The 27,432-nt window shown below is 40.7% G+C and overlaps 1 protein-coding gene across 1 annotated transcript in view; it reads right to left on the bottom strand.

Moving 5' to 3' along the window:
* Positions 1-27,432, bottom strand: part of ENPP2 (ectonucleotide pyrophosphatase/phosphodiesterase 2) — a gene marked incomplete at its 5' end in the record, with an annotated part of 72,213 nt that overhangs the window by 22,286 nt on the left and 22,495 nt on the right. The window contains 9 exon segments of the mRNA XM_084280259.1: positions 3,170-3,325; positions 8,004-8,076; positions 8,804-8,869; positions 12,025-12,080; positions 21,021-21,140; positions 22,308-22,387; positions 23,442-23,539; positions 24,766-24,826; positions 26,837-26,962. Coding sequence (XP_084136385.1) covers positions 3,170-3,325; positions 8,004-8,076; positions 8,804-8,869; positions 12,025-12,080; positions 21,021-21,140; positions 22,308-22,387; positions 23,442-23,539; positions 24,766-24,826; positions 26,837-26,962 — 836 coding nt within the window.

The raw sequence follows: 27,432 nt of genomic DNA, 5'->3' as shown, positions 1-27,432 counted from the left end.
ATCCACACTGTGATTTCATTGCAATAAAGCCCTGCTGAGATGCTGACACAAGACAGGGAAAGATCTTTATGGCTGATCCCAGGCCTTCCATAGACAGAAGTACATTTGATAAAATGAAGTGTAGGTATTAGAAAAACGTATGTGACTTTGGGGCTCTGTTTCTAATAGATATGTAGCAGTACTTTAAAAAAGATAATTAATGTGAATGGTTCAGTCAAAACATGAGAATGAAATGAAGCTTTGGACTTGCAATTCATATGCCAAGTCACTTAATGAAATTCACTTCAAAGGACATTTGATACTAAGATGACAACATGCAAGTCACTTGAGTAGCACATGGGGCTCCGAGGGAGCATTCTTCAGCTTCAAAGCCAAGAGTTTCCAGCATCTCAAATGACAGTGTTGGAAAAATTGTCAGCAGGCCCCAGAAGACATGGATACAGTACTGTGATTTCTTCATTAAAGTTCCCTTTTCATTAAGAAACAAACCAGAAAACACTAAGCCATGCTGACTTTTTTGGTTTTAGCTGTAAGAGAAATGAAACATTTTTTACCAGAGAAGGGAAACAATTTAAAGTAAGATTTTAGACAAAGTACTCAGATTTTGTTTTGGTTTTGAGAAGAAAACATTTCTTATCACTTATATGCCAACTTCCTCCTCGCTTGTCTGTTTGATTTGGCTGGTCAAAGTATCCGCAACAAAACATCATCCCAGTGACAAACAGAATGCTAACAAATTTTGGATGAGAAAACCCCCTAGATTTTGGCAGAATTTTCTCAGAAGAAAAAATAAACACCATGTTAGTGTGACCCAGAAAGAGACGGTTCAGAAATTCTCCCTCTGCCCAAGTCAGTATGAGATGGATGTTAAAGGAGTCTTATGGGTTATGAGACAGGAAATGTTGTCTCCCATGTGGCACTATAAATACACAGAGAAGCAGCTCAGAGAGAGATTCACTCAAACACAGAGAGATGGACTCACAGTGGGGAACAGGAGGAACAGTTTCTGCAACATATGGAAGCGGGGTTCAGGCAAAGGGTGAAATTTTAAAATATTTTAATTCATGAAAGTCTAAGCAGTACGTTTAGTTCATACTTTGAAATATTTTGAGTTTAGAAAAAATGAAAATTGTCTGTTTCGACATTCTTCCACTCTCAAATACAAAGTATTTCTTCAACAAACGGGCGTTCTATTTTTATGAATCTCCATCTGTAGAGCATCAATCATTAGGGAAATACAACTTTTACTCAGAATCCAAAGCTTATTCAAGGAAGCTGGAAGTCCAGATGGATTTCCCATTACTGTTTACTTTTGTCAGCAGGCTTGAGGTTCCTGCGTTCTGTTTCTCTTCAATTTTTCAATTCAGCTATCTTTTATTATTCTATATGATGTTCAAGTTTTTCCTCAACTCATCTTTGCGGCCTAAGACTGGCTGTAGGTGGCATATTCAGACAAGGAGTTTTTGTGTGGACATGCTTCTCTCACACCTCATGTTCTTTCCCAGATGCAACTTCTAAAGAGTTACTGGCAAACAAATAAAACTCTTTCATATACCTTTCTTCAACTAGTAAGTTGAGATCAAGATTTTGGAAGGGTGTACAGAAACATTTTATCTTTCAAGATATGTAAAATTCTGAGGTGGTTTTACAATTGTGTGAAAGTCTTGGGCATGGGGTCTCAGAGATTCTCTAATTACAATTGGATTCTCTCCTGAGTTTTCCCTTAGAAGCAGCTTGATTAGAAGGAATAAAGAATTTCACTATAACCTTTTAATCCTTTTTAAAATTTTTTTAAAGTGGTAGGATCCAGCCTGTACTATATTCCATTGCTCACAAACAGCGCCAAAAGATTAACTTGGAGACATGATAACTATTCTAGAATATCAGGATTTTTTCTGAAAAAATAGTGATAAATTTTCACAGTTGACTTAGCAGGAAGACTTCTTTATGGATAAGCTGGATGTCCTTTTCAGTCAAAGAAAGTGGGGAAAAGAAAAGCATCACATATACTTACACCAGTGGGTATGTTATAAGCTCTCTGCTATACTTCAGGCCAGAAGGGTGTAACTTGGATTGGCAAATTAATGAGTAATAGTGATATGATTCATGGCAGTTATCAGTTCTCTCAGGTAAATCTGCATTAAAGCTTCTCTGGAAAATTCCTCTTTTCTTATACCTGATAATTTTTGTATGTCCTGGTCTGCCATGTCTTAAGGTTTAAAGAAATGGTCTTAAAATAACTCTTTGAAGTTGAATCACACAACAAGTCAAGAAACACCTCCACGAAAAAGCTGTTGAGAATAGTGTTTGTAGTCCCTTGTGGGATACAGAAGATCGCCAGGGCCTTTGCTTAAAGGCCCTATTTAGGTTGTTTGATCTATTTAGGTTGTTTATTTGAAGAGGCTTTGAATTATTTAGTTAAATTTCTGAAACAATATAGTAGCAAAGTGGTCTAGAACCCCTCACAGTGTGTTTGTTAGTGCCTGGAGGAGAAAGACAGTACTGAGGAAATACTCTTCTTCCACTTGCACCTTTTCCTAGTAGAGCAATTTCTATTTGGCCTTTTTCTTGTGCAAACAGACTGCACCACTTCTATTGCAAACGCAGCATTCAGAAATCATGTAATTAAGAATCCTCTACCCTCCAAAGTCACAACTGGCTTTACAGCCATTTTTTTTTAACAACAACTTTTAGAAGTTTTTTTCCCTTTTAGGTTTTATGAGTCACAGTTTCAGAACTTTTCCACAACCACGATGACTACACAGAATCTCAAATAATCACCAGGCTCCCAACAGCTGGGGAGTTAAGGAGGCTACAACATATTGCAGAATTTGTTATAGCTCAGGAGGGTTAGCAACATTGGGAATGTCTTCCCAGGGCTTTATCTGGCATTGCCTCCAGCTGATGGCTGGACTTAAAAATATAACGAGATTACAAAGATGACTTTTTCTAATGCAAACAGAGGGCGAAACAAGAAAAACATTGCTCCCAGAAGACTTGGTCTGGTTTGGCTGCTTTCCTTTGGGTCCTTCAGTGCATTTATAGAAGTTTTGTCTGCGAAATCCCAACCTGAAGCATGGAGTGAACTCCCAAGTTGAAAAAAATAAAGCTAGACTTGCCTAAAAAGTGGCACTTCCATCATAAAATTTTGGAACATATGTAAACTTACTTTCTTCCGACGAGCTTCCGCAGAATATTGATCCACTTTATGTACTTTTCTTCTTCTTTTCTTTGGAGCTGCAACTGGTCTTTCCTGTCTCCTCTTAGGAGGAAGCTTTCTCTTAGGTCTCTTGGGCGGAGTAAGAGGGGAGCCATAACTACTCTCCTGTACTGGCGGGGAGAGATGTCTGGACTCAGAAAAAAAGCCTGTCTTTGCTTACATCAGATAGTAAAGCTACCTGTGCCAGCTAATTCTGAAACATAAAGACTGTGGCCTTTCAAAAATGTAGGCATGTGGACAATTTAGGATCTGTCTCTCTTTAAGGAGAATTCCACCAAATTGTACTGAAAGCAGAACAGCAGTTACAAGAGCGGACAGCATAAAAGCAAATTAAAATGGTGTTTCAGAAGATAGGTGGGGGCTCCTGGTTTTGAAAATATGTAGTTATGTGGGGTTTTATATTGATCAAATATTGATCCATGCATATTATAAAAATTTAAGTAAACTTAATTTCAATTTACATAAAATTGTTTGTATACAATTTGATGGATGTCTGAGATAAAGTATTGGTGGAAACCAAACATTTCACTTGGGTGATGGGTCAGGTATGAGTAAAAGAGCCTGTCCGGTCCAAATGGCTTTCTGCTAGGCTTCCCACACCCACTTTTCTGGCTGAATCAGTGACACTAGGTACCCTTATCAGTATCATTAGCAGATGCCACCATTGTGTGCCAGGCTGTGCACCCCACTGAAATCACCAGAACCCCATTAGCTGCTATTTAGGGACTGCAAGTCTGCAGGACGAAGCTACGGAGGCAAGACTCAGTTAGCATGAGCTTGTATCCTTCAAAGCAGCCAGGCAGGGCATATTAGTGGCAGTGCACCAGGAAGCTGCACTGCTACCTGACTTATTACCAGCTTCACAGGCTATTTCAGAATTTAATTTCCTAGCACGTCCACTGTGGCATCTTACTGGGTCATAAATGCACAAATACTTAGGATAGCCTTAGAGAAAGGTAAAAAATATTTAAACTTAATCCCATTAATCAGCTTGCTCATAATTTTAAACCATACCACCCTCACTGACTTTAACACAAGTCGCAGGCTTTTGGCACTGCTCAGGATCGTGTGTGAGGTGCTGGTAGATGACTCCTACCGGGACAGAGTAACTACGATATGCTGTGAGTAACGGAGCACGCTGAGTGGGCTTGAGAAGAGTCGGAGATTTATGATGATATTTAACTTCTATGCACTTAGGCAGCTTCTCAGTTGTTCAGTTACAGAGCTATGTAAACAGGGAAGGGAAGGAAGGGGATGTTACCATCTGCCATGCTGTTTCATTGCTTCCAAGGCAAGCAGCTGGAAAGGAGATTCTAGTCCAGTCTCATTCGTCTCTCTCCAGAAAGGCATTTTAATAAAGCAGCACCAGAGTTTTCTGTTTTTAAAACGCTTCAAGCTTTGTGCAGTCCTGATGAGAGGAGCGGCAGGGAAAGGAAGGATTCTTGTTTTACTGTCTCTGAATCGGCTCAGACAGAGCTCCACAATGCCAGAAACACGCGAGCGCAGGAGACCCAGGTCTGAACACTGAAAATAGCCGTCTCAAGACAGCGTGTTAGAGGAGCAGCAGGAACGGCTTAGCAGTGCCAGGTTTCGATGTGGTTTAGAACTCATATGATAGCATATTTCTAGATTTTTTTTTTAAAGATAGCTTGGAGGGGGAAAAAAAAAAACCAAAAAACAAGCCAAGTTCTTATTAACCAGCCAAATCTTAGTCTTGCTTGAGAAGAGTCAGAACAGAGTTATGGAGGAGGGAAACGAATCCCTCCCCACTTACAGAAGGCAACTGTAACATCACAAGGGTAACTAGCCAGCCAAAGCTCTGCTTCTTGACCCGGACGAACCAACCTACCAGAGTTCAACTGCAGAAGCACAGAGGGAAAGAAAAAAAATATGCAGAAGTAAATCAAGAGCAAGCACATATTTGATAACTCCCATAACTACTCCTGGAAATGTAATGGAACCCACTGAAATACTTCCTAAGAAGAAAAAAAATCAACAAAAACACACACAAAAATGCCAAACCTAGCAACCAACTCATTTACACTAAAATTCATAATGTTAGAGGACATGCAAATTTACACTAGTGGACACTGGCCATAATCTGTATTTGATTTATGTCAACAACACTGGCAATTCACCAATAAAGTTCAGGAGCAGCTAAGTCCCTTTATTTCTAGCTTTTAAGATGCTCTGCACATAGGCTATTGTACACGTCCTGTGAAGCCCTGGGTGCCATCTGCTACAAGTCTACAAGCTGAAAATTTTCAGTCATGGACACAATTAGACCATCAGGGAAAATAGTCTTAAAATACATTTAGAACATTATTTGGCATAAGAAGTTGTAGTAAACACCCACATTAATTGACATTTGAATTTTGAGAATTCCAATGTGTATTTCTCAGCCCACTAAATGCAGCATGAAAAATTCAGCATAAAATTGTCACTCTTCAAAATAAGAAATAAAAAGCCCATCAAATATAACACAGAATTGTTAAGACCTCATTTTCAAACATCATTGACTGATCTGCCTTTGCATGGAGATAAATGAAGTGGTCAGAACTACTCCAACTGTCTAACTGCTGCCAGGTGTATGAAAGAAGGGAATGATTTCAAGGGGAGGTCATGCTCTTGCTGTCAAGGTAGCAGCTAGAACAAAGCCCTTTGAGGACTTCCTTGCAGATAATTTATGCAAATTTCATAGCTCCTAAAAATTATATTGAAAACAGTGTCAAGAGAAACAATACAGAATAAATCCTAGCTTTCTATCCTGAAAGCAGGCCCCCAGCACCTCTCAGCATCTGTATACTTACACAGCTGTAATCATTTATTTAAATTTCCATTCACAAAGTTACAGCCACTGTTTGAACTGCAAACCCATATATGCTCATCTGCTAACTCATCTGTTCTCAATTTGCTAAAAATCAATCTCATGCTCTTCTTGTGTTTAACACAAATGGCATAAAGCAATATATTTGTAAAACTTTCATAAGGTATTCATTCACACTTACTAAGAGCCTAAGCTTTGCCTGCAATTAGAAGTCAACTTTGGGGTAACCATCCAAAAAAAACCCCAAACAATCAAAGCCTTTGGGGGCTTTTTGCTTTTATAATGATTTTTCCTATGATGATACAATTATGCTTCATATTTTAGTCACTTATAATTAACCTGGAACTAGATTACCACACTTTGGTTGCTAAACTTGTTTGTTAAAGATTAAAATTCAAAGAACAATTCAATGCCATCATCTTCATATTCTCCTTTAAGTCCATGGAAAGAGCCCCATAACTCTGTTGAGAAGGAAGTGGTTGTCTACAGATAAATAAAATTAGAGTTGTCAGTCATAAGCCACAGATAACATTTGTCACACTTTGATAAGAGGAACTATAAAGCAACACTGAGTAATATATCCTTGAATCAGAGATCTCTCATTACCGATACTTTGCTTGACTGAATCAGACATCTCTACTGTTCTGAACTGAAAGACAACACAGAGACTTATTCATTGCCTGTCAATTTAGCAAGACTATTGGCACATTTTAACCATTGCTTATCCAGAAAAAAAGGACTACTTCTTCCTATCCAGTATGATGTTTCAGTGCTGGTTTGGAACAACTCAACACGTGCTGCACTGGGACCATGGTTCAAACTGGTCCAACTTGGTCCAATGCTACCCACAGCAAGGACATAGTCTCTGCAAACTTAAACAGCCCAAATAATTCAAGCATATTAAAACAAAAATTAATGCTGCTTCTCTTTTTTCTATCCTCCACTAGAGAACAGCTGTCAGCTGTATACCAAACAAGTAAGAAACTACTACTGGGTACCTGGCTGCTCAAGATTTGTATTACCTTTCAAAGGTAAATGATATGCTCCTCAGGTTTTAGGGATTTGCAAACATTTGCTTACTCTTTAAAAAAGTTTGTATGGAACATCCTAAAGACTTGTAACAGTGACCAGCAAGCATACATTGGCACTGGAACTGGGAGTCCTTTGCCAGATGTGAAAGATCAACAGAGATGCCAGGCCCCAGCCACCCAAAGTAGTAGGATGTTTGGGTGCAGAATTCATGTTCTCTCCCCACAGATCCTAGACAAATGTATAATCTTTAAATTCCTGCTACCTGGACAGTGTTGACAGAGAAGCAGTACTCATCAGTCCCAGCCAAAGCTCCAAGGGGTTAACTACTGTGGCCTTTTGGACATGATTATTTATTAAATACCTTATGGTGATTCAAAACTCTTTCCCAAGCTTAGCAGTCCTGTCCGGAGGGAGCAGTACCAACAAAGCTTTCTGAACCCCTGTAGGGCTCACATAAAACTGGAAATAGCAGCTTTATGCAGTTCACAACAGACTGCAATTATTCTTTTGGCTGCTGCAGGCTGTCAGCTTGAGAGAAAGCTTTTTCTTCTCTGCATTTTCCATCAATATTTTCTCCATTGTATCTTTATTATTTTTGAGAAGGATGAATTCTTTGAGGAAAGTTAAATCATGTTGGTGCACCCAAACATACTCCTGTCTTTGCCAAATAAATATTTCCATTTGCATTACCATATCATACACAGAAATAGCCTCCAGAAAGGCACGGGCAGTTCCTTCTCTCACAAGTGAATCTCACATGATAAATACTTTAACAATAACTTTGCTTTCTCTGGCAGTGTGGAAGCATTCTGCAGAAATATGTGGAAAAATGTTGCTAAAAATGTTACTCCTGAACAGTGGCAGTTATTCCAAAAACCAAATTTAAGCCACGTGCTTTTTCTGCAGAAGAAAACCTATACTAACCTCTGAGTTGAAAGGACCATATCTGTGGCCAGCAGCATCTGGTTGTTCAGAGTAGAAAGCATAAACATAAGGCCTACAAGAAAGAAAGATACCGTTCAGGATAACTTTCTTCTGACAACAACAAAAAACCCAGACCTGTTAGGTCAGGTCAAATCAAGTCAACCATCCAATGAAAGTTGGCTTAATGGATAAAGAAGTGTTTATCAGACATGTTTCCATGGTATGATTAAGCAATTAGTTGTTCTACAGTTTTATTAAATCCAAGAACACATGCAGGGAGGCACATGGGGTACCATCTGAGGACACACACTCTTTCTAAATCCTGTAGGGAAGATCACAACAGTTCGCCTGAGCTTTGCAGCCAGCAGCATGTGGAAACTTGTGTACAAAAAAATACTCATAATTAAAATCTTAACATTTTCCCAGTCCTCAGGGCCCAGTTCTGCAACTGACTTTGCCTGTGAGGTTGTTAAACCGTATTAGACTCAGTATGGTAACAATAATCCAGGTTAATCCATGTAACTAAATGCTTCTTGATAAGAAATAAATTCATACCATGAATTTACTGAGAAGAATCAAAATGCTGATATTTAAAAGCTAAGGTTAAAAAAAACCCCAACAAACACAACAAAACAAAATCAAAGAAGCCCCAAACACAACCCCCCCAACAAATCCTTAAATCAGAGAGAGCATGCGACAGAAAATAATAACTTAGAACTATATTTACCCTTGCTTGTCCAGCTACTTTTAGGGAGAAGACAAGCTAGCAGTTACCCAACAACAGATGACAAGTGCATTACCTTTCATTGTCTGGAAGTGTTAGCCACTGCAGTATTGTTAATATTCTGCGCTCGTGGGGGATGACACTGGACCACAAAATACCAAAATATATCTTGTTACCATAATATACAAAAAGCATCAATGAAGTCTGGTTATGAACTGATTCAAACATGATCAGAATCAATCAAAATATCATCATTTCCTTTTAGTACACACTATATTCTTTCTTTCTTTCTTGGTACCGATTCTTTTTGACAGCTTCTTACTTTGCAGTACAGACTCACCCTGTTTCACTGTTTGTATCCTGAGACTTCTCACTTGGCTGCTGAGGCCAAATTAATAGAATGATAATGATTAATCTTCTAAACAGCTGTTAAACTTCCAAATACCTCATCTTAGGAAACTTCTGCAGGTCAGTGGCAACATAGTTATTTTAATACAATAGCACAGTCAATTCAGATTCCGTTAGATCAGTAGCAGAATCCCAAGGTAGGAATCGAAGACAACAGTCTTGGATTCACCATGCTGAACTGACTTCAGTACTCTTTGGAAATACCTCACACAATCATTGAATATTCTGAGTTGGATGGGACCCATAAGGATCATCAAGTCCAACTCCTGGCTCTGACAGAGGAAAAGAGATCCCAACAGCCATTTTTAAATCAGTTTTTAGTGCCTTGTAGAACAGCAATGGTCCTCAGTCTCTTAACTACACTGAGAGCTTTCAGTTGTAAAACACCTATACAAATAAGAATCAATGCTAAAATTTTCAAAGATGACAGTATCATAAAGCAGAAGAATAATCTTGGGCATTGCCCAGTTTTGAAATTTGCATTTATGGTGCAGTATGAAAAAAATCCATTTTTTCAATTAAGCAATTTCTAAGAAGTTTGTAAAACTTTTTTTCAAAAAGAGTTGTCTGAAAATTCTCTTGAAGAACATTGTGTTGCAAATGAAATAATATAGCTTTAAGGTACATATGTTTTATTCATATATAAAGTGGCTGTGTCACTCCTTTTTGTCATTTATGTAACGTATCCTTGGTTATCTTCCATAGCATTTTATATTCCAAAGCGTGCATTGACCAGGGTCTTTATGGTGACTGTGTAGTTGTAGGGCTTAGAAATCACAAGAGTCACAGAACGGTCTGGGTCAGAAGAGACCTTGGAGATCCATCTTCTGTCAAATAACTAATCTAAATCTACCTTTCTTCAGCTTAAACCCATTTCCCCTTGTCCTATCACTACAGTACCTGAAAAACAGTCCCTCCCCATCTTTCCTGTCGGCTCTTCAGGTACTGTCAGGCTATTATAAAGTCTTCCCAGAGCCTTCTCTTCTCCAGGCTGAAAAAGCCCAACTCTCTCAGCCTGTCTGCATAGGAGAGGTGCTTCAGCCCTCTGATCATCTTCGTGACTCTCCTCTGGACTTGCACCAACAGGTCCAGGACTTTCTTCCACTGAGGACCCCTGAGCTGGACACAGTACAGCAGGTGGGGTCTCCTGAGAGCAAAGGGGCAGAATCATCTCCTTCAACCTGCTGGCCATGCAGGTTTTGGTACAGCCCAGGGTATGGTTGCTTTTCTGGGTTGTAAGCATGGATGATACTAAATTTGGTGGGAGTGTTGATCTGCCAGAGGGTAGACAGGCTCTACAGAGGGACCTGGACAGGTTGGACCAATTACATGAGGTTCCACAAAGACAAGTGCCACCATCCTGCACTTGGGTCACATCAATCCCATGCAAAGCTACAGTCTTGTAATGGAGTGGCTTAACAATTGTCTGGAGGAGAGAAACCTAGGGGTGTTGATCAACAGCCGGCTGAACATGAGTCAGCAGTGTGCCCAGGTGACCAAGAAGGCCAGTGGCATACTGGCCTACATCAGGAACAGCGTGGCCAGCAGGAGTAGGGAAGTCTGTACTCAGTGCTGGTGAGGCCACACCTTGAGTACTGTGTTCAGTTTTGGGCCCCTCACTACAAGAACATCAAGATGCTTGAGCATGTCCAGAGAAGGGTTGGAAAGCTGGTAAAGGGTTTAGAAGACATATCTTACAAGGATTGGCTGACTGAGATTAGAGTGTTTAGTCTGGAGAAAAGGAGACTGCGATGAGACCTCATCGCTCTACAACTACCTAAAAGGTGGTTGTAAGTGAGATGCGGATCTTTCTATTCTTCCTGGTAGCTAGTGACAGGACAAGGGTAAAGGGCCTGAAGTTGCATCAGGGGAAGGAAAAATTTCTTTACTGAAAGGGTTGTCAGATATTGGAACAGGCTGCCCAGGGAGGTGGTTCAGTCACCATCCCTGAAGGTGGTTAAAAGATGAATAGATGTTGTGCTTGGTGACATGGTCCCGGGTTGCACCTAGTAGGGCTGGATAGATAGTTGGACTCCATGATCTTGAAGGTCTTTTCCAACTGAAACCATTCTACAATCCTATTGCTAGATAACTAATGGTTATCTAACAGATAACCATCTTGCAAGCCTAAATCTATCATCAGCTCTGTACATGGTACATTTTATTATTCCCTCAATGTGACATACGATATTTAGAGTAGCAAAGAATTTTATTCCTAATGGAATAATAAAATAATAGGCAAACCCCGAGTAATTCAGTCTTGACAGTTTGCCCGTTTTCTTTGCTCCTGCCATTCTTTCACTAAAAAGAAATAGAGGGATTGATCCATATTAATTCCTCAGAACTCAGAAATTATCAATATTTGTTTATTTTCAGTTGGGAAGATATAACTTAGTTGGGAGAAGGGAAAATAATTTGGAACCATTAAACAAAAAAAAACCCTAAACCAGCAAAGTTCCTCAAGGCCGTCTTTTTGAAAAGGGAAACTGGATATCTCACTCAAAGGCCAGACTAGATTACAAAATGAATGAGTCAGGCTTTTGAGTCAGTTGGGCTGTTGATGTCAGATGACATAAAAGGACAATAAGAAAGTCTTCCACAAATGCTCAGAGGACTAGAAAATACTAAGGAGGCAAACCAAGACAATGCAAAATGCAAGAAAGTGATTTTTTTTTTACATAGTCACACATTTTTTCTTCAGACAACTGCTAAAATCAGTGTATGAACTTAAAGTAGCAAACTGTAGCATTAGCTTTAGTTATCAGAAACATTGCACAAACGAAACAAGGGAGGGTTTCAGATATGGCCTCCAAGCTGATTTACTAAACACTTCCATAAATTGATTCTGAATTATGAGTTACAAATCTGCAGAAAAGAGAGAGCACTTACACAGACCAGAAGAATGTGCCAGCTTTCACCCCTTGCTTGGCTGCAGTAATCCAAATCTAATGAGGAAAATATAAGAGGATTAGAACGTGTTCAAAACTTTAATGACCCTTGAAATAAAAATAAAATATTTTCAAGACACATTCTTCTCCCCTGAGCCTAGAATGAAAATTGCAGTCTTCAGCTTGTGTCCCTAATTCACACATGTGGAATGACAAACCTAGGCAAATTCTCTAGCTGTGGTCAGTCGCTGCGGTGTAGACTTTCATCCCCAAATCTTTGTGTTGCTTTTAATTGAAAGCATTAAGATTCACGGCCAAGAATTTCTCCAGTATTCCATTTAATTTCCATAGAACATCTATTACTCACCTGAGCTTTTTAGTGTTCATGTTTTGGAGGATACTCAGGAAAGAACATGGCTTAACACTAATTAGTGCTTGCATAAACACTCCTTTTTCCCTGCATCCTACCATCAGCAGCTGTCAACTGAAAATGTGTTAGGAAAGAGTACACAAAAAAGGGTTCAAGTGAGTGAGCAGGTAGATAAAGAAAGCAGGGCAGGACACCTTCCTCCATAGATGTTTAGAAATGTTTTGAGTTCACCTGAAGTGGTGATTAATGAAAATGACGGAAACAAATCTCCGTGAATTTTTCAAATCCTTTTTTTTTCAATCCTTCAAATCCCATACACTTTTCAAGCTATAAATCAGCTTGCAGCGGTTTGAAGGAAAGCAAATGATATGAGTCTGCAGCCCTGTAGAACTATCTGAATTACCTCAAAACTCATTTCAAAAGTGGCAGTGGTTTAAAGGCCAGCGTTATGTATACAACTAGAATATTCCTTCCTATTAACAAGTGGACTTGATGATCTTAAAGATCTTTCCAACCAAAACATTTGTGATCATTTAGGCATACTGCAATTTATCCATAGCATGAGCAGTTAAGCCCAAATATACTTCCCTTACTTAATAATTGCAAAATCTTTGGTTTACTTTGAATTGATTTTTGAAAAGACATTCAAGGCCCCTCTACTTTGCTCAAGCAAGCACTTCTAAACTGTCATCTGGGCATGCATTATTCAAATGTCATGCCTAAATTATTCTTGCATCAGTCCTAATTGAAATAAACTTGGTACAGTCTGATGAAAGATCATTTGCACACTGAGGCTATAGTTTATGGCAATTAAATGTGGATCTTGCTGTGTTATTTAGGGGAAAACTGGTCACTCTTGCCTTTCCAGTGCCCTAGACACGGCCCTTATCTTTCATCTTTTCTAAATCTTACTGTGCTCATACCTGTCAAATTAAAGCCTCAGCTACAAAAGATCATCTATTTTTATCATAGTGTAAGTGTTTGGTAAGGAATATTACACCCATGGTAACTCTATTGAAATGACAGTTTACCAAAGAAATGCAGCAATAGGAGGAGCAGAATGGCTATGAAGAATTTGCAGCCCACCCTTCTCTATTTCCAGGTGCTTCTCCTTAAGAGCCTGATTTCAGGGTTGGTTCATATTAATCTATATTCAAGATGACACCAAGTGGAGAGTTCCCCAAGCACCTCCCCAATCTTGGCAGCCCCAGCCTTCCAACAGCATTGGGTTTTACATGGTGATGATGACCACAAGGTCATGTGGCTGCAAAGTAACTCTCCCCCCAAAAAAAGGGGGGAAAAAAAAAAGCTTTCAATTTATATTGGAATTTGGCTTGGAATTTTTTAATATAATTTGCAAATTTTGCATATAATTTTCAAATGCTCACAGAATATGAGCCCTAATGGGATGGATCAGAATGATGCACGTGAACAGCAGAGATGAGGAAGTGTGCCTACAATCCACCAGTCGTGCCACCAAGCCCATTCACTGCAGTCATAGGTGTGTCTGCAATGCAAGGCTGCATCCACGAGCTCATTTACATCGTATAAACCAGCACAGGATACATAACGTCAGCCTGGACCCTGTGTCTAAGGTGGGAGCTAGTCCATACTCATTAGTAGTTTATGAGCTTCCCAGGTGAAAAAGGCCCACACTTAAAGGAATTACATCTTTCTCTGCACTGCAGATTTAGAAGAAAATAGGTCAAATGCAAATTCAGCTGGAGGTGTATCCGCTCCAGCGCCATTGTGCTCTTTGGTCTTTCCATACTTGGAATATCATTATCCCTGCAGAGCTGCAGCAGATTTATTTTTCTTTGAAAGTGTCTGTATTCCTCCAAAGGTTAAATCATTTTGCAGATATCTTTGGGAAGGTACCAACAAACTAAGTCCAGGGAATTCAGTATTTAGAACTTACCATCTGTTAACTCTAAGTTTGACTTTCTAGTACTTTGACCTGCACAGGATCCAAGTGGTCTAGCCTGCATGGTTGGCCAAATGAGCCCAGCCAAGTCCCACCCTCAGCAGCTGAGGCTGTGCTGCTCCTGAGTGCGAACACTGCTGAAACCACCCACGACCCTGTGGATTTTAGGCAGTGAATTTAAAACAGTGCCAAAAGACACAAACCAGGAAAACAGTAGCCATCTTGACAGATGAATAATTAGGCCCTGTGTACCCAGCATGCCTGAAAGAAGGTGGCAGCTAGGTTTTTTTATTCCTGTCCAGCATAGTGTGCTTCATGAGTGCCACATGGAAACGGCATGAACACCTTTCTGAACAGGGTGTAACACAAGTAAGTGGAGATCACTCCTAGTTGCACACTTCTAAGTGAGCAGTAAGGGGAGAGCAAGCCAAAGGCACTGGGACTGGCTTCAGGGAGAGAAAACCTGCCCCCTCTCTGCTCCCAAGTAGTTCACCTGAGGAATGCAGCCAGTTACATCGGCATTAACCATTTGGATGAGGACACACATGAAATAAGTTCAGCAGCTAAGACAATGATCTATTGATCAAAGACCAGCAAATCAGAAGGCCCATAGCTGACCATAATGTCAGAGAAACAGGACTGAATGACTCCATCCTGAACTTAGCAGGCAGACTGGCTCAACTCACTGTTACAACAAAGCACTATTGGACCTCACCTCTTTTTTTTGTTTGTTTTTATTTTAGGCAGAGAGGGAAAGTTTCTAGTTTATTTAAAACCAAAATAATAAAATTCAACAGCATACCTAAGGCTGCGACTCATAACAATACATTTGCACAGACATTTCTGTTCACAAGCTTTAAGTTAAATTTCCAGGGTGTTTTAGAGTTGTGACAGGTATGGCCGATGAGTCCAGTAGTATCAACGTCTACAGAAGTGCCCTTCATTACTCAGAACCTTTACTGGCTAGGTAAAGTTAGACAACAGACTGGAGCAGCTCATAGGAGCACATAAGTTTCCTCAGTACCCTCAGCTATAGGATAGTAGCTCTAACAGAGGAGCATGGCCAGCTGTTACTGCAGCCTAATGACCAGTGAAGATCTCTCTCTTCCTTTAAATTAAACCCATTGTCTTTTAAGGCAGACTGCAAGTCATGCCTCTCCATGCCTGTCACTGTGAGAGTCATGTCAGGCAGTGTAGGATAGGAAAAAAAAAAGCTAATACCTTCACAACATCGTCCATTCAAAACAGCTGAGATGAAGAAGGGAATAAGGGTTATTGTTCCATTTCCTCTCTGTTGGTTCGAATCACAGTCCTAAAGTTAATTAATCCTAGGTGTTCCAGTACTGAGCATGTAAATGCAATGCATTATATACTCTATGGCTGGTCACATCTGTTCAGGTCACTTATAAAGTTTGCTGTGTTAGGCACTGCGAGGTCAGTACCATTTGTGAGCTTATGTAATTTATTTGCCATATGTAAATACATTGGTTTTAACTGTTAATATGCTAGAATTTTTAATCAGCTGTTTAACTAGGTCAGATCTGCATCCTTGGTTTGCAAATGAGACAAGCCTTATTGTATTGCAAGTTATATAAAAGCCAAATTTCTGAATTAATTTGCTTAATCAGAGAGAAGAGCAATAAATTAAAAAAATAAATAAAATCAGAGGTTAACCACGCTGCCTTCACACCATGCCTCAGGAATTACAGAATATCTAACTTCTCCAATGCAGAAAGACCTGTTAAATTGTAGTCCCATAGATTCAACCCTTCTACGCTGGCAAATATCCCAAGAAATAATATACATGATTTTCTAAATCTAAATGCAACATATCATGCAAGTTAAATTACTGTCATTTTTATGTTCTCTGTGTTGAGTGACTACAATTCTTCTTTTATTTATGGATAAAAATAGACAGGCTAAGCAATAGCTTAGTTGGCAATGTCATATGGAACGTTAAGTCCCAAGTTTTCCCTTCTTCTGACTGCTGGATACAAACACAGATACTGCAGAGTTATTCATGAGAACTATTGAATTGTCTTTGAAAGCCTGCACAGAAAGTGGGGCACCTCCCTATTTTAAATCTTCCATGAACAAATAAGAGCCCATAACTTCACAAATACTGGCCCGTATTTGTTGCACTAGGAACAGACCAGCAGCAGCACATCTCAGGTCAGGGCTGTAGGGAGGGGTGACTCCGAAGTCCAGCCCTTGGGCCAAATCATGCAAACATGCTCCCATTTCAACAACCAGGGAAGGAGATTCGTGTCAGGAGCAGAGGGAGCACATGCACCCACTCGAGCAGAGAGTTGGCAATGCATGAACATGAAATCCCTTCCGTGTCCAGGCAAAGGTGGGACTGGGGAAATCTCAGCATTTCTCAGATAAAGAAACACATACAAGACCAGTGCAAGCAAGCAGGGTGGTGTCACATCTCATGCTCCCACACCATTTGCAGTTTAGCCTGCCAGAAAGGTAAAACACCCCTTCCACAGCCTTTACTCTTTCACAGGATACAAATGATCTCACACCCTTGGCAACTAAGCATTGTCTTCTTACCCAGACAGAAGATTTTGTACGAAGAGCCTATTAAATAATTTGACAGACTCATGAAGCCCTATTGCTTCTTCATGGCTCAAACTAGACAAAAACAGATAGTCGTAAAAGTACAGTTATAGACACCACAGATATATTGGTGGTTTCCCCCACCAATCAACAAAGCTATTGCAAAATGTGTTCAGGACAAAAAGGCATATGACACTTTTCTGCAGAGCCTGGGCTCCTCAGATGCCAGTGCTGAGGTAGAGTAGGCAAGAAAATTGAAAGAAGTCCTGTGCAATCATTAAATAGTTAAAAAAACCCAACAAAACTCCAATTAACATGAAAGCAAAATGGTTTTATCCCAAAGACTGATATAGAATTTGAGATTTAGATAAAAATCAGGAATGTCCAATTAAGACATGTGGCCATGATGCCTTGTGTGTACAGGCATACCTCCAGACTGTAAAGACAACTTTATAACATGCTGTCACTTATCTAGGAACCTCGCGGCCCTTTTTAATTACCTCAGCATCTCAAGCTGAGCCCTTTTCGAGAGTTGCATTCTCTTTAAAAAGGTTAATAGTGAAAATAAACTTCATACAAGGTGCCCTAAGAAACATTCAATACTTTAATTAAGATGCTTCTGAAGAGAAAAAAGCATCTTTGGAGCCAAACTCAGATCTAAGCTGGGTTACCTCCTGAAGGACCTTCTCTATCCCCATTAACTCCGGACTGGCAGTTTGATACCCATCATATTCCAACCTTCAGGAAGCCAAGGAATTGTTTCTGAGGAACATCACAGATCACAAAAAAAAAAAAAGCAGCTATGGATTGTCCGTAGTGTAAGCTTAAACTCACTCCATCATATCAAGACATGGAAAACTACTGCTTAACAGAAGCCAAAGGCAGCTGTGGCCTAATTTAGTGCTTAAAGCTACTTGGAATGGAAACAGCCTGTGTCATGAAAAATGAGCAGTAAATTTAGTTTCCCCCTTGGGAGCACAGGCCCTGATGCTCACCATTTCTGTGAGATGCTGTAGCATTACGAGGAGTGTTTTTGTGGCTGTTTCCTATCAAATACTTTTGTTTTGAAAACAAGGCAGTTTTAAGCTTATACTATAAATTGAGGTTGTGCACTAAATCAGAAAACTGTTTCAGAAAGTCCCACAATTGCTAATAAACCTCAAAAGACTTCCAAGCTACCTTCTCCCCCTTTCTCCTTTTCCTAATGCTCTTAAAATTAATTTCTCCTAATTCCTCATGTAGAAGCATTAAGGAACTCATCTGCCAAATCCCACTGATGTGCATGGTAATCTGGTTGTTTCCCAGCAAGATGCTGAGTATTAGAAAAAATAATTAAAAATCACAACACCCACCACCACCACACACAGACATTTTAACAAAGCCATATACAATAGGCCAGTTTCCAGGAGCAAGAAAGTACTTCAGAAATTACCAATATTAAAGCACATTCTCTTCTAGGCAGTTCTAGCCATAAGATGAAGTTGGGGGTCCCAGACACTTTTTCTGCCTTCCAGGACAGAAAAATATTAATTCCCAATTCTGTGCAACCTAATTGCTGCTCTGAAGTTGTTTGAGTACTCCAGTTCGAGACCCAAGACCTAATGTACACCTGAATGTATACATTCAAGACAAGTGATATGCAGACCAGCTTTCTCTTCCTCTTTCATTAGTTTTATTTTACTCTCTTGCCTTTCAATACCCAGCTAATTTTGGCAATCTGTATCAATGCAATATTTAGAGAAAATTACAAAATGCATTAGAAAGGGACATCTAATCCATAGCTAGATGGAGAAATCAGTTTCTGTCATCAAAACCTGAAATTCTCTTATCAAATGTGGAGTTATTCTACATCCAAAGATAGTGTAATTTATATATCTACCTCCTCCTTACCCAGACACTATGGTCACCCTATCAGGTCTGCCAAACTTACAGGTTTCCCTCATGTTAAGTGTGCGGGTACTGAATTATAGCCCTTCCTTTATGCATTTGTTTCAAATTCTCTGAAGAAATTCCCAGTTTATTAATATGTGGTTTTCCTGTTTAGCACTTCTTCAGATCAGATGGTTTAATTTATCATCCTTACTTGTATATGCAACACGTACCCCATCCTCTGAGGATTTAAGCCAGCATATACTCATCCAACTGTTGCGTAACTTTCTTCAACTCTTCTCAGCTGATAGTTTTCACAACCCATATTTACAACTCAAAAAACCTTTATTCTCTGGAGCAGCATAGGTGTTGCTAATCCACAGGTGTGGGAATTACCACTATTCCCCACTCAAGACAGCAGGTGATGCAGTATATCTAGACTTAGATGGTACTTCGCAAAGGTCTCCATTTTTAAACAATAATTTTTTTCTAGTCCCCAATAGTTAGTTCTCCCCAGACTCCTATGTAATTGTGATTTGGGTAAGAGGTACAATTAAATATGCAATGCATAATTAAGTTATCGCTGCTGAACTAGTTGTCCCACAGCAGTTGAGCCACAATATCATGTATGAGCTCAAAGTCTGGCTACAGCAGGCACAGTTTGTTAGCTGCATGGCTCTGGCTTAGGTGGTGGAAGAGGTCATCCGTGGCTGCCCTTTTACTGCTCATAGTTTTGATCCTGCCTGTTTGATCACATCCAGGAGAATAATAGCTACGCACCTTCCTCATTCCCTCCTCTCTACACAATCCCAGCTAAAAGCTAACATGGGTCATAGCTGGGTGAGCAAGTGACACCGACTCACTGTTATGCTGACAAATTTTACAAGAGCATAAATACCTCATTCTGGCTTAGTTACAGCCAGACACATCTGCCTGTCACACATCTGCCTGCAGCTCTAAATTGTCTTGTCTCGTATTTGTTGCAGACTGAAACCACATGCAGACAAACAACACATTTCCTAAGCCTAAAACCATCTGAATAACTTCTTTTAGTCTCTTGGGATATTTCTGTCTTAAGAGATTTGGAGGCTGACACCGATCAATTTAGCGAACAGCAGTGATGGATTATAGTGTTATGGAATCACAGAACAGTTTCTGCTGGAAGGGACCTTAAAGATCTCCTAGTTCCACCCCATTACCATGGGCAGGGACACCCTCCACTAGACCAGGTTGCCCAAAGCTCCATCCAAGCAGGCCTTGAACACTAGACATCCACGTCTTCTCTGGGAAACCTATGCCAGGGCCTCTTCACTCTCAAAGGGAAAAATTTCTTCCTTATGTCTAATCAAAATCTCCCCTCCTTTAGCTTAAAGCCATTACTCCTTATCCTATCACTACATGCCCTTGTAAACAGCATTCCCAAACTTCTTCCAATCTCCTCATCTCTACCATACCACTGTTTTGCACAGTTAAGCAGTCAAGGAACTTTTAAACAATAGCTCCTTAAGGAATCAGTGCACTGAAATGTGCATGCAACTTGGCCAATCACACGTAAAGTTATTCATTTGGACCAACTTTTGTTGGCAAAGCAATGTGCTAATACAGGGAAGTGCAGTAGAAGCAAGGGGACTTTCTTAACAGTAGTAAAGTAGGATAATTAGGAGGCCATTTCCTTGCTCTGAATGAGGATTCAGAGCTAGAGAAACCACCAAGTCCAGCACCAATCATAGAGTAAGGACCTAGTTCAGCCACTGCTGCTGTGCTCGAGGCAGAAATTAATTCAAACTTGTACAACCTCTGGAGCAAGTTAGGTAACAACGAGCGGTTGTGGACTTAAATGATAATTATGAAGTTGCATCATGCCACACTGACAGAACATTAATACTAAAGCTGCCACAAGAACATTACTAGGACGAAAACCTGAGAAACCCATAATGAAAAGGAAACATTGTGCCCCAGTGACAAAAATACAGTAATTCGTGTTAAACTGCTGCCTAAGGTGAGGTTTTTTCCCAGCCACATTTAATTTATACTTATCAATGCAAGCACCTTTCTGTAATCAATGGCTTTATTATTCTGAAGAGAAAAAGCCAACTCAAAATGTTATATTAAATGGGTAGACACAGGGCAAGCTGTTGGGGGGATTAGGTACAAATTGTTCGCAGATGTATTTTTTTAATTATTATTATTGGCTATGTTCCACAGCACAGGGGGAGGAGAGAGAAGAGGGAGAAGGGAGGGAGGGAGGAGGAGGGAATCTGAAACTTACTGGTTGACCTCCCCACCATCTGTGATTGAATTTCTCTCGCCCTCGAAGACTGAAGCTGGCATCAAACACTGGGTCATACATCGAATTGCCAACGATTCCATGTGATTCAGGATAGAGTCCCTTTGTGCAGAAGTAGATTAATTAGTAAAACCCTAATGCATACAAAGTGAGTTCCGCATGGCTATCTGCAAATACCACTACGTTATTTAAAAACAGGTATCTTTGTAACTGCAGAGCAGAAAAGGTTTTAAGACAAGCACATTTAAAACTGGCTGTAGTAATGAAAGCAGTAGGACATGAATTGCACTGAAAAGCACAGAAACTCCTATTATCCGATACTTTATTTTCAGCTGGTTAAAAGTTAGTTTGAGGCCATCTAAAATAAGCAAAAATTTATGTAAAGATGATTGATATGAACTGTCAGTTCTTCTTCATGAATTGCCTTGTTGGGAACAGCAATTAATTCTCTGGTAGAAAGAATAACACTTGGCATTTCCATTTTATAGTTTTGTGTCGTCAGAGATAAGAGTTATTTCCAAAAAAGAAACCCAAACAAGGCAAGTCACCCAAAGACACAGCTTTTATATCACAACTTCTCCAGCACTAAAGGCCATTTAAAGGGTTTCTGTTCTCCCTTTCTCTTGAGCCTCTCCCATCCCTAGCTATTCATTTCTCAATTCCTTTCTGTCTCTTCCCATCTGAGATTTGTGCAGAGGCTGCAGGAAAAAAAGTGGGTAAAAATGCATCTGCAGGTAGGAACTCCCTTAGTCCAGCTTTGGGAGCGCTCTGTCACACAGGAGCCCCTGAATCCCAGTGTGGGGACAGCCTGGCCACTAGCTGTGCCACCAGAGTGCAGAAGTGATGGTTCCTGTGACCGTAGGGCCAAGGCAGAATCCAGACAGCTCAGCAGCTGCCAACTGTTAAGCCAGCTGCTAAGTCAGCCCCACTGATTTTAGCCACTCGAATGAAGGAGCAACTGCTAGTTGTATCCTGGGTACAGTTTCAGGGTGGGATTTCTCCCCCTAGAAAAAACTGTGACCTATATTTGTACTGCTATGTAGTTAACTACAAAAGCAGGCATGGGAAAGCTGTCATAAAGCATATTATGCCACTATAGACTCTCTCAGAACTTCACAATACTGAAGAAAATGCTTATCATAACCAAAGGCCAACAAGAATGGGCAGCAAAGCAGCTTTATTAAAAAAAATAAAATCTTGCTTCCCACAACCCACATTTCTACAGCAATAAAAGATTTTATCATCAGAAAGTCCTTCGCAGCGACTTACAGTAGCAAGAGTGTACAAGTTGGGGAAGGTTTTTGTAGGGTAGACAGGTCTCATGTAAGGAGAATGTGTTCCACAAGATCCTGAAAAATCAATAGGGAATGCAAACATTAGGAAGGGAAGCTCTCAGACATGGAAAACAAAACCAGAGGAAGTCATTTGCTGTGACTCAAAATAGTGCAGAAACTGGTTAAATTTTAACCAATTTAAATGAACATTTTGCTGCTTAACATTGGCAGGTCTGCCTGCAAGGTAGGAGTAAATGCACTCATACACTCTTTGCCTTCACAATAAACTACTGAGGTAACACAGCCAGGGCTCTACAGAACCAGTTACATCTCCAGAGACTGCTTTTCTTCCTGAGCCAGCCTCCTTCCAGAGTCCCATCATTGGAACTATCCTGCTAAGTAAAAACAGCAGGAGAAAACACAGCCTAATTTTAAGCAACAAATATACTAAAGCTGCAGTTTCACAGTGGGTCTTGGCCACAGCTGCCCAGATGGCTACACAAGTATGAGGGTCAGCATACACATGGGGCAGAGGGGGGAAACACACACACACATTACCATGCCATACAGAGAAGCTCAAACATTGTGTCCCATACCCCACAACCCCAGCTGGATGCTCACTCTCCCAGAGGTGCGTGCAGGGCAGCTCATCACTGGGGCAAGCCCCCAGGCAGTTACCACACATTAAGGGCAGCTCCTGCACCCCCTTTACCCACATCCTCAACATATCTGAATTGAGCCAGAAATTTTGTGGGAACTTCAACTAGCCTACAGGAGTGCACGGTAGATATCACATCTTTCCTGATCAAACCACATGAAGGTGACCACTTCTGAGCAGCATTCCACAAAGCAGCAGCTCTCTCCCCACTCAGACTGTGGTGCACCACTTTAGCCCAGGTGCTACCAAGACATCAGTTGATACCTTCTAAACCAAAGGGGACTTCTGCTATTTCACTTTCATGGAAAAAGACTCAGTCCTTGTTAGACTTTTCTATCAGAGGAGCTCTGTGCTTTGTGCAGCCCTTCTACCCACCAGTCCCACACTGACTTCTGCTGAGCACTGAACAATGAAAACAACTGGGTACAAGAGGCTGTCATTCGTTCATTGTAAGAAAACAGATGTACTCACTCAGTTTTTCAATATTGGGCATGACCTTGTTCCCTTTCTTCATATACGATGCACGGAAACCATCAACAGAGAAGATGATCAAAGGAGGACGAACAAAGCTATAAGCAAAACCAGCAGGAGTGTAAGGCAGCATTTCAAAAAGAGCTTTTTTATTTGCTCACTCAGACCCCAGAGAATCTTAAGTACAGTCACTGCATATATGTCTAGAATTTGGCTTTCCTTGCTTTAACAGATTGTCACAAACTGATAATCTTCACACGTGGTAACATGCAGTGTTTGCTCACAGGCACTGAAAGGGCTGAGCTGCACCATAAAAGACATCTTTCCTGAGCAGCTTAAAGCATACAGCCCAAAAAGGCAAGTCCTTATGGAAGGAGATGGAAAAGGAGAAAAAAATAGTATGTCTGAGTACCCACCCTAGCATACAATCTGTAGTTAAAAACCACAGGTCTCACAACAGCTGGCCTCTTCGCAAACAAAAGTCCATGTGGCATTTTGAGTGAGCTCTGTGAGGCAGAAGCTAAGTCTCACATACTAAAGATGACAGTATTTCATGTTATTTCATTACATTTTTATGTACTATTACTACTGGGAGTTGAGCCTAAGCAGGCAGAGGTATGTTCTGGATGTACACACCTAGTGTTTTAATGTTAGTCACTTGCTGAGCAGGTAAGCAGCTGTCACCGGGAGAAGCAGGAGCTCTTATGTCCTCCAAAGTATCCTCCTAACAGCACAGACTGAGCTGCAGCCCAGCACAGCACCTGAGCAGATGCTTACCTTTAAGGATAGCAGTGAGCAAACTGGTTTCAAAAGTGCTTACTTCTTTGATGTTATTCATGTACTCAGATACCTCACTAAGCCAAGCCTCTATCCCACTGCAATTTAGAAATCCTTTAATTTAGGAAGATAAAGCTAAAAGTACAAAATTCAATTAAGAAAAAGTGGCCTGCACTGTGTTCACATGGGGCTTAACTGGGACTTTATTCAAATCAGAAAAAACTAAAACTTCCCAGTGACTTCAGGAGAGTTTGGTTACCTTCCCGCTGTGCGTAAGGGAAGCAGGCAAACCCACCAGCAGGTAATCAAAGGTCAAGAGTTGAAACCCACAAAACATTGAGCACTACTCATCCAGCAGCTCAGACACATACCTTACAACACTATCAACCTAATTGTATGAGTGGGGAATGGTGGGAAGCATCCAACCCCAGCATTCAGGCCGCATGACAGGGCCAGTGCAGAAATGCGGTGTTCAGAGGTCCAGGGCAGACCCAGGGACAGTTGACCTTGCTGCACTGGACTCTGAAGTTGCATGAAACACACTTACCCAGCTGGACATTCGGGAGCCTTTATCTCTTCACAGTCATCATCCACCCAGTGGGTTTCTCCTACAAGAAAAGTCACATTGGAGTTTCAAAAATATATATATAAAAAAAAAAATCTGTGGACACAGCTACAGGTTTCACAGAAAATGTCAAAAGAACAAGTCTACCTCCAGTTAATGGACTGTCCTGTCATGAACAATAAGCAGGTCTTTTCACAAAGCTGAACAAATTAACCAGCTATATTCAATTCAACGAGAATATCCTAGCACTCTTAGAAGTCACTGTTAAAACTAGAGTTAAAAGTGTTCTTTTGACCACAGGAGACAGTGGTAACACTTTAGGCACAGTGGTCACCTATTTTAATTTTTTTATTTTCAATCTTGCAAAACCAGGTAGTGCTCCTTCTGGCTGTGAATTCCCACCCTCCTCCCCTGATGTCTCCATGAGCTGATTCAGCTGGCTAAAGACACACAAAAAAATTCATTCTGGGGAAGAAAAACAACCCTAAATAGTTTCCAGCTGGTTTAGAGACTTGATCAGCTCATGGATCAGGTGAGACTCAGACACAGCTAAAAAAAGCATTAATACTCTTTCAGAGCAAGATTAGTTAAAATTACTTCATGTAATCAACTATTTTCATAAGGTTTTCACTGATGAATGCTGACTATAGAGTGGCTCATGACTTGCACTTTCACAGGTCAAGTGAAAAACAAATTATTAGCTAATGAGACTCGTTTCCTGAACCTGGAGCTATTAAAGGAACTGCAGTTCAATTAAAAGAACAAAACAAAAAGCACCATAGAAAAGATCTGCAGGAAGTGTATCCTGCAGCAATTCCAACTGACCATGACATGAGGTGGAGGGACAATTTCCAAGGAAAAAAAACGACAAAACAACCCAACACACTACCCTCAGATAGGCAGAGGGAAAAGAGGAAACACTGTTCTCATGTAAGGCTTACTCCTGTCAAGACTGCCAGGGTCATTGAGATCATCTGTTATTAGCCAATTAAACAACGATTATGCACATTAAAGCTGGAGACATGTAAATTCCTCTGTCTTGACCCTTGCAAGAGGGAGCTCACAAAAAAAAAAAAAAAAAAGGAACTGAAAAACTGTGACAGCATTTAAGTAGTTTCAGCTTTGGGTTTCTTCAGGAAGGGGACTTGCTCAATTCCCAACAGCAAAGCTCAAGTGAAGAACAACAGAAGCAAAGTATGGCTCTGGGTTATTACCATTTTTGAACATATGCAGTTGGCCAAAATGGTGTGGAAGGGAGTGTCAAACTGTAACACTTCCACCATTAAATTTAATGACTAAGAACTAGCTGAGATACCAAAGTAAGAACCTGTAAAGCTTACTACCAAGATCAAAAGACCTGATCCAAAGGGAGACACCTTACACATGGCAGGGCATACTTCACAAGATCAAGGCAGAAAATTAAAATTAAACCTTCACAGCCCATCCATCCACCCACCAGTACAAGCCACACTACAGTGATGGTGGATGGAGTATCTAGAAGGTGGCATGGTCCACACCTTATGTTGTCCAAAGCTCACAGCTGTCCATGCCACCCATCTGTGAAACAGCCCTTTAACTTTCCCAACCTCTCTCCCACCCACAAGAAACAAAAGCCAAGAGGTGTTAGGCCAAATAGTTTGAGAAGGAGCTTTTGTGGTGGAGGTGGGGAGCAGTCTTTGAGATGGAGATAAAATATCCAGGAATGCTCCATTCCTTGTGAAACCATCAGATATCCCTGCTTTCCCTGCAATGCAGGCAAATGCATGTGAACATTTTTGTGTTTTGCTTTAAACTCTTTTTCGCCCACCTACGCCGCTTCTCTTTCTATCAATATCTCTACAGGCAAAGACAACAGCCTTCTACTATCAACAAGTGAGAAGTATTCAACTCTGCTAGTGCCCAAAAGTTATAAGTGTAATTGCTGATTCTTCCCCCTCCTCCCACGAATCAGAGCTAAACAAGGAGAGCCTTCTTTAGAAAAAAACCCGATAGCTACAGGGCTGTCCTTGTATGGGTTTTGGAAAGATAAGAGGTAGAAAGACCAAAGTCATACCTTTGCAAATGACTTGGTAATTAGTGCAACAATCTCCTCTACTTAAGCAGTCTTCAGAGCAGTGACAGGCATTGTCATCATTCCTGGCCTCTCCACAGCGATCTTTGGTACATTCCCAGCCCCGAGCTAAAATATTCACAAGGCAAGCAAGAGTAAGAGATCGTGATCAAAACAGAGTGCTCACTCAAAACATAATGACAGCACTTCAGGTTGGATGTAGAGCTTATGGCCCTTCTGAAGAGGGCACCTTAACCAGAAACAAAAAGGACCCTTGTGCCCCATAGGTGCAGGAGGGCTCCTCCACTCACACTCAGGGGTTCTGCTGCCCCCAGGTGCACTACTCCCGGCTTCGTACAACCCCAAAGCCAGAAGTGTGGAAAGGAGAAGACAGAAAGGATCTTGAAAGATAAATGGTGGGGCCTGGAGCACAAATTAAGAATTCTGGTGTTTCTTGGGTAATCCATTCTTTTTCAATCGGTGGAAATAAAAGTTGAAAGATACAAATTGATTCGTTACTCCCACCAGTTTCTCGCACACAAACAACTGCAAAGTTCCGAGCACAGCCCCTGTGCTTCAAGGAAAAGCATGGGATGGCT

Source organism: Gallinula chloropus, assembly GCF_964237585.1.
Source record: "Gallinula chloropus genome assembly, chromosome: 2".
Classification (NCBI taxonomy): Eukaryota; Metazoa; Chordata; class Aves; order Gruiformes; family Rallidae; genus Gallinula; species Gallinula chloropus.
The sequence above is the reverse complement of the archived record's forward strand: the minus strand, read 5'-3'. Positions and strand labels throughout refer to the sequence as shown.